Genomic DNA, 8,418 nt, shown 5'->3' with positions numbered 1-8,418 from the left:
CAGGCCTGTCGCCAGGGGGGTTTGAAAGACCCACCCCTCACTGACATTATTATTATCATTATTATTATTTTTAATTATTTTTTTTTAATTATAATTTTTTATTAAAATGGCCAAATTGTGACTGAGGACAGTTGCATGTGCTGGCCAGTTTGTTTTCTATGTAATAAATGATAGTGGGCTAGTTTTTTTTTACTTTAAAACTTTAACAGATTGCTTACTTTTTAAACACATCCCTCAATACAATAACAATAATCATAATAATAACCACCACAATACTTTTACTACCACTTTTACTTCTACTACTTCTAATACTTAATATCTAACTCTCTTCCCTTTATCTTCAATTATACTTTAAATTATTTATTTATTTTATAGTTTCTCTCAAGACCTTCATAAGAATTCTTGTCTGTACCCTGTCCTTTGTACTCAGTAAACCTTTTAATGTTATTTCCCGAATCCCTATCTCCCTAGTTCATTTCTCATTTCCTCCCTCTATGTTTCATACCTGTGACATTACAGAATCACATGTTCTACTCACTCCTCTTCACTACAGCCCTCACGCAGTCCAGTTTCATGCTTCCCTATCAATTTAAGTGTTTTATTTGTGGACTACATTCTTCTTCTTCACTGTTTTATTGGCGGTTGGCATACAACTTCTAGCTGCATTACCGCCACCTGATGGTTAGGAGTGTGGGCTATGATTGCACAAAAAAAAAAATCCTTTTATCTAAAGTCTTTCATCTAATTGTGTCATTTTTAATTATAGCATTACAAATTTTATATGGTTAATCAAAATTAAAATTAATTTAATTCCTTTTCAAATTAATATTTTCCTTACACTGTTGTACCTAGGTGTGGACTACATTTCCCAGAATTCTCTATACTTAAAAAAAATCTGCTTTGTGAAATAAATATATTGTTCAGTCATTTTTTTATCCATTTTATTATATTTGCAACTGTTACTTATTGTTTATTATCAATGCTGAACAGATGTGCTGCTTAATGGCTGTTTGTAGAAACCCTGTTGAATAGAAAAAACATCGTTTTGTAAAAAAACAATAAATATTTAAACATTAACATATTTTACAATCCTCAAAAATTTGTATTCAATTGCACAAAAAGCATGTAGATGAATTTAATAGGCTCATGCCTTTTTATTTTGATATGACAGAAATAATTGGAATCCATTGGTTGAAGCAAATTACTGCAAATACTGATTACAGTACAGTTTTGTGGCTTCTAGTCTACTTTTTGACAGATTAAGGACCATCTACCAGTCTACTTCTAAATACTTAGGATGTACTGTAGCAGAATGTCAAATCAGTAACATGTTCAAATACACAGTATTGAAAATCAGCTGACGATCTTTCACACTGCATTTGCAGACATAAAAAATGAACAACCACTGGACTATTTTCTATTCCAAAATATCTTAGAAATGTGGTTAAGTACAAATCCAGGGAGTCATTCGGTGTCAAATCGACCACATTTCAGAAATGACCCAGATTCAACTTTTGTATTTCGGCATGAGATTTATATTTACTGAGTACTATAAATTTTGTAGAGGGGAATCAAATTACACCGTTCATGTTAGATTTTAAGTAAAATGGGGGGCAACTTCAAAAAAAATAACTTTAGAAATATTTCAGCATCAATATTTGATTTATTATTATTTTTTCATATTTTCAAAGTTTGCATTCCTGTAGCTCTGGTTTAATTGACACAGCATGACCCAACTATCAATCAACTAAAATATAAAGAATATTATCATCAAAACACTGTAACAACCAAAATACAAATTATATTAGTCAAATATATAATCACTGATAAAGATCGCATCACGGCTGCCACATTCTGGACACAACTACAGTTTCTGTCTCTGGGAATCTCAGGTGTGGGAGCTGAAACATGTCTATCACATTTCATCCAGTCAGTAGCTATAGACTTCGGAGAAGCAGATTCCAGATCCAGACCTCCTCTTTGTAAAATCCAGTAGTTTGAGTCTTTGAAAAAGTAGGTTTCTCCTGAGGGAAATGCAAATAAAATGTTTTAAAGGTGGTTTTAGAGAAAAAAAATGTTTTTATGACAAAAGATGGGGCGTCACAGTGGCGTAATAGGTAGCACGATCGCCTCATAGCAAGAGGGTTAGTGGTTCGAGTCTCAACTGGTTCATTTGGCATTTCTGTGTGGAGTTTGCATGTTCTCCCCGTGTTCACGTGAGTTTTCTCCAGGTGCTCCGGTTTCCCCCACAAGTCCAAAGACATGTGGTACAGGTGAATTAAATAAGCTAAATTGTCGGAATGACTGCTACGTATGTGTGTGAATGCGTGTGTATGGATGTTTCCCAGTGATGGGTTGTGGCTGGAAGGGCATCGGCATCCACTACATTAAACATATGCTGGATAAGCTGTGGCGACCCCAGATTAATAAAGGGACTAAGCTGAAAAGAATATAAATGAATGAATGACAAAAGACACATCTTACCATCTAGAAATGCGATGATATCATCTGGGTGAGAGGGCATCCCCCAGATGGCGGCTGGCTTGGGATAGCCTTCCTCCATCTTCCTCTCTCCTCCTGCCTCATCAAACCTCCAGTACAGTCCACTGCTGAACACATACGTCTTCCCATTGTGTGGCCACACAAACACTGCCTCCACACTTTCAGCAAGCTGTCCTGCTGCAGTGTGTAAACCCCAGTCTGAAAGCCGTCGTGGATACCCAGGCAGGGCCATTGTGTTCCTAAAAACCCAGTACTGATTACCTGTTAAAGACCACAATGCAACATAGTCGAGATTAAAAAAGACCACTGTACAATTTTCACTTTTGTCACTATCAAATATTTCTATATGTGTTGCATTCTTTCAATTCAGTTTTGCTAAACATTTCAGGAATGTTTTTATTTTTCAATATAAATATATTATACAGGATTTATAAGCAAGTGATAAAGTACATCCAGGTGGTCTTTATTTGTTTTTTTTTTTCAGCAAAAACAACCACCTGGATGTATTTTATCCCGCTTATTACATTACTAATTGCAAAAAGAGCCATTATACTTTAAAATACCTTACTAAATCTGTAATTAAAGGCAAAGCTGACAGAAATAAAAACAAAAAAGCATATACTAACTCATATCATCACAAAATGGCAGCAAGCAGTTAAAAACAGTGACAGAGACAGACAGGCACAGGCATACTGTATATATGGATGTGAACGTATTCACTGACAGTCAAGATGTTGTACTTGGATGAGCCTGTGTTATTAGATTCAGAGGTTGTTATCTCGGAATAACAAAGCTTGGAAGTCGCTGGTTCAAGCCTCGGCTGGGTCAGTTGGCATTTCTGTGTGGAGTTTGCATGTTCTCCCTGTGTTGGTGTGGGTTTCCACAGTCAAAAAACATGTGCAATAGGTGAATTGAAAAAACTAAATTGGCCGTAGGGTATGTGTGGGAATGAGTGTGTATGGATGTTTTCCAGTGCTGGGTTGCAGCTGGAAGGCAATTCATTCCGCTGTTGCGACCCCTGATGAATAAAGGGACTGAGCCGAAGAAAAATTAAATGAATGACTAAAAATGTACAATGTTTATTTTGCTAGAGCACAAGTTCTGTGGGTAAATAATTAAGATAATTTTAATCTTTTGTTAATCTTAATCAAATTCAGACCATTTGCTTCCTCTCAGGAAGGGCTGTGGTGTCAGTTTGATGGCTCTGGCAAGATTGGCTTAGCCATGCCCCAGTTGTTAGTTTTCTGTGAGTAAAAAATAACAGGAGGAGCGCAAAAATAAAACCCCCACCCCCTACTCAATATTCTGTTTAAATTACGTCACACTGAAATAAAAGTCTGTAGCAACTTCTATACCGCCTTAACGTTAGGTTTACTTGATCAACCTCACACATGCTCATACTCATTTACATTTTTTTTTACATTTTTGGTCTCATTTATATTTCTTACCAATAAAGAATACAATATGTCCATCTCTTCTCTCATATGCTGCATCAACCCTGGCTGTATCTGGAGGCAAACCAATCCAGAAGCTGTGGATCAGAGCTGGAGTCGAGGACAGCAATGAGCCTGAATGATCTACCCTCCAAAAATGTTGACCTGATAAATGGTGAATATCGATAAATTTTTTCCTTTAATTCGTTTAAAAAAATAATACATTTCCACTTGTAATGTTGTGTGAGGATAACCTGAAGAGTATACGTTCACGTTTACTTGCACTTTTATACATTTACTTACAGTTGATGTCAGAATTATTAACCCCTCTTTTTTTTTTTTTTTTTTTTTAATTTGCTAAATGATGTTTAACAGAACAAGGTCATTTTTATAGTATGTCTTATAATATTTTTCTTCTGGAGAAAGTCTTATTTGTTTTATTTCGGCTAGAATAAAAGCAGTTTTTAATTTAAAAAAAAAAAGTTTAAGGTCAATATTATTAATTAATAATATTAATTAGGATTAATTATTAATCCTTTAAATGTCACTTTAAGCTGTGTAGAAGTGTTTTGAAAAATGTCTAGTCACATATTATTTACTGTCATCACGGCAAAGATAAAATAAATCAACCATTAAAAATGAGTTATTAAAACTATTATGTTTAGAAATGTGTTGAAAAAATATTCTCTCTGTTAAACAGAAATTGGAGAAAAAAGAAACAGGGGGGGGGGATAATTCAGGAGGGCTAATAATTCTGATTTCAACTGAATACTGTTAAATACGTTTACAGTATAATACAAGTAAAAAATGTACATAGTAGATAATTATATTCAGCAAGGATTCATTAAATCAATCAAATGTGACCCCAAAGATATTTCTAATGTTACAAAATATGAATTATTTCAAATCAATGACGTTTTTTTAAAGCTCAGTTCATCATTCTGAAAAAAAGTAGAACAGTTTGCAAAATAATATTTTATTTACAATTGTTGTCAACCTTTATAATAACAAAAATATGGTTTAAGCAGCAGATGATCACAGAATATCTTTGTCATTGAAGAGGTTACACTGAAGACAACAATGCTGTACAACTAGCCTGTCACGAAGGAATTACTTATATTTTTAAATTTTAAAATATATTTAAAAACACTTTGTGAAAATGTTTTAAAATATTACCGTTTTATTCTATTTTCAGATCAAATATATGTTTCTTTTGGTGATGATTTTACTTGACAATTTTAACCAAAAATATACAAACAAGTCCAGTTAGACTACTTCATACATATTTTAAAAACTGTCGAGGATAAAATACACAAAAAAAGCCATCGGCTTATTTCCATTGTGGTCCTCGATATTCTTGAACGAGCAAATCATAAATGGAGTGCAAACATCATCAGCTCAGCAACTAAGCACAACAAGAAATGCTCAACTTCAAGTATAAAACAACCACTTTATAATTTCCCTTCTAAAAACACTCTCAAACTGAGTCTCCTTAAAACCCAAGCAACAGAGCTGCAGTAGTACACAAAAAAGAATTTCTACCTGTTTCACTCCTAAATCTACAAGGATAAAGAACCCTGCTACTCGCTCTTGTTAAATGACAGTGTACCTCACAAACCAAAACATATACCAATAAAATATTTTGCTACCATTTTCTTTAAAATCCTAAACACCATCACTTATATATGAAAAGTTACCTTTTTTCAACTTTTCAAAAATTAATTTTACTATAATGTCAATATTTAAATGTGTCAGTGGAGGTACTTTCATAACAATTCTACACAACTTATTTTGGGCAGTCTGTAATTTAGTTTTTCTTTTTTTTAGAACAACAGCTATACCAAAAGGCTGGAGCATAGTCAAAGTAAGGCTGCACTAACCTTTAAACTTGCATTTTAACTGACTGCTGTAACTATTTGTCTGTAAAGGCTAACACTAGAGGTTAGAGTGGTGTATTTCTCTATGAAATTTGAGTGGTAAACTTGTGTTTTTTGTGGTTTTTAAATTAAGTGGTAAATTTGTGGTTTTTTAAATATTTTGTGTTTTTTTCAAATATTTTGAATGGTACTATAATCCACATACACACACAAACATCATACCTCTAAAGAAAAAAATCTCTGCTCTAATATTAGCAACGGCATCATAACCTCCCTGACAGCGATCAGCAGAGTCTGGTGGACTTAAAAAGAGAGAAAAACATTTAGAACAATAAATGATATTACTGTCAAACCTGTTATGACAACAGTGTTACTCACTAATAGGGAAGATGTAGAAGATAAGTGGTGGAAAACTGGGTCGGATGAGTAGTGGGAGCAGCAACAGATGGAGGTGGTTTCAAATTGTGCTGTTTTCCTGTATACATGTAAAATGAACATATAATATAATATAATATAATATAATATAATATAATATAATATAATATAATATAATATAATATAATATAATATAATATAATATAATATAATATAATATAGCATAATAATGTTCCAAAAATTATTTTTTCTTACTGTGGATGTCATTGGTTACCGGTTTTTAACATTCCATTAAAGTATCTTTGCTGTTTACTAGAATAATGAAACTCATAAAGGTTTGGAACCACTTGAGGGTGAGTAAATATTAGGCAAATTTTTTTTTGGTAATTTAATTGATATCATAATAATTTAATTGATATCAACAACATAAATACACAAAACTTAAAAACTGTATAGCAAATTTCATGCAGTAATTCCTTTTAATTGGACAGAAAAAGATACTAAAGTGTGCTTGAAAAATATTAATAATACTTGCAGATAAAAAATGCAGACATTATCATTTATATTATTTTGAAGTGCCCACAATAACATTATTGTGTGTGTTCATTTAAAGCAATATACTGGATAAACTCTGGCACATGTCTGACTGAAATAACTGAAACGTGGATCACATATAAAAGTTTTATGCATATGAGAGTACCATACAGCGCCTGAATTCCCAGTCTGTCAACAGCGGTTAAGCTGTAGCTGTTCATCTCTCCCACAGGACCAAAGTAATACGGCTTCATGATGGAGTCACTGGAGGAGGAGTGAAACAGGCCTAAAGCGTGACCAAAGTCATGCACTGCGACTGTGAATAAATCTGAGTCGCTGCTCCAGTCTGCAGGATTCAAGCAGCATGTGTTTTTTAAAGCTCTCAGATATGACGATCTGTGTATGATGATGAGACACAAAAGCATGCAATATGAATGATATTGAGTTTACCTCCATACGACCAGCTCTCTTCAGCATCAAAGTGTGTGTCTCCAGCCAGATCTCCTTTACCTGGGAAGAAGGCATGTGCCAGAGCTCCACCCTTGCCATCGAATGGATAGCCGTCCTCATGGTAGCCACTGGTAAAAGTGACTGTGATGTCTGTCTGTGGCGATGGTTCATCTGGAGAGTAGTGGAAACGCAGAGGTGTGTTTTCACTCCACACTCGCAGGGCATTGCCCAAAATAAGCCTCACCAGACCTGGATTTAGAGCAGGAGACACTGAGGGAGGTGGAAAATCTTGCATGCTGGTGAAAAAAGGGGAAAGACATGGGTCTACTTGATAGGGATTACTTGACAGAATATTTATTGTAGCTGTGTGTCACCTGTATTATTGTATGAAATAATGAAAATATACAATGTTGTATACTGTAACATTGTCACCTATAATAAATGTCATAATATTGAAAATGCGTTATTCAAACACATTTAAAAAAGAAATAAATACTGAAGCAAGCTAATTTTAATCATTAATGCTATTTATTAACTTTGAAACCTCACAAATGAGGTTTTAATACATTTAATATTAATCTATCTAGTTTTTTATGGTAAATCTCTCTTAATCACACACTCAAAAAAGGGTTGCTTGTTTAAACGTATTTAAAATGAGCTAAAACATCACGATTCTTGAGATTTTTTGAGACAACTTAATTGTTTTAGGTTCAGTCCACTTAAATTTGTAAAAACAATTTAACTAACTTAATCGGTTTGTGTTGTGACAACATGAAGGAATTGTGTGGAAGCCTGGATTATTATTTTTTTTTATATATACCAGTGCTGCATTTTTAACAGCTTTTACCATAAATTGTTCAGGATTTTTTAACAGTGCACTTTAAAAATGCTTGGGTTGTTTTAACCCACATTTGGGTAAATTAAAGGAAATCATTACTAAAAAATGTAACCCGCACTGTAAACTATTTTTGGGTCAGTTTGTCATGACAGCATATGTTTTTAGTTCATTGTAACTCATTAAACTAAGTTAATCATGTTCTAACTTGATTTTGTAAGTTGTCCAAACTATTAACATAGGTTCAATGGACTCATAAGGTTATTTTATGTCATATATATGTACATGTTTTATAACCAAATTATTTACTTAAAATGCAGTCAAAAACAATTCAAAAGAATAAGGAAAAGGTCATTTTAGAGTGCCTTTTACTTACTAAAATTAATCAAATGAATTTAATTTCTTGGAAAAA

At 33.4% G+C, this 8,418-nt stretch overlaps 2 protein-coding genes across 7 annotated transcripts in view; both read right to left on the bottom strand.

Annotated features, from left to right (window-relative positions):
- Positions 1 to 8,418, bottom strand: part of tbc1d10b (TBC1 domain family, member 10b) — a 442,453-nt gene that overhangs the window by 167,817 nt on the left and 266,218 nt on the right. The window lies entirely within an intron of this gene.
- The window catches only part of mmp25a (matrix metallopeptidase 25a), a 35,267-nt gene continuing 27,978 nt past the window's right edge, over positions 1,130 to 8,418 (bottom strand). Inside the window, exons 4-11 of one of the 5 annotated variants that reach the window (XM_087241805.1) lie at positions 7,421 to 7,467; positions 7,172 to 7,342; positions 6,888 to 7,067; positions 6,191 to 6,287; positions 6,035 to 6,114; positions 3,951 to 4,100; positions 2,485 to 2,763; positions 1,130 to 2,024 (exon numbers count right to left, since the gene is read on the bottom strand). In XM_087241805.1, coding sequence (XP_087097931.1) covers positions 1,771 to 2,024; positions 2,485 to 2,763; positions 3,951 to 4,100; positions 6,035 to 6,114; positions 6,191 to 6,287; positions 6,888 to 7,067; positions 7,172 to 7,342; positions 7,421 to 7,467 — 1,258 coding nt within the window. In that variant the 3' untranslated portion in view covers positions 1,130 to 1,770. 5 annotated transcript variants of the gene reach the window in all.

This window comes from Danio rerio, chromosome 3 (assembly GCF_052040795.2).
Source record: "Danio rerio strain M-AB ecotype USA chromosome 3, GRCz13ab, whole genome shotgun sequence".
Classification (NCBI taxonomy): Eukaryota; Metazoa; Chordata; class Actinopteri; order Cypriniformes; family Danionidae; genus Danio; species Danio rerio.
The sequence above is the reverse complement of the archived record's forward strand: the minus strand, read 5'-3'. Positions and strand labels throughout refer to the sequence as shown.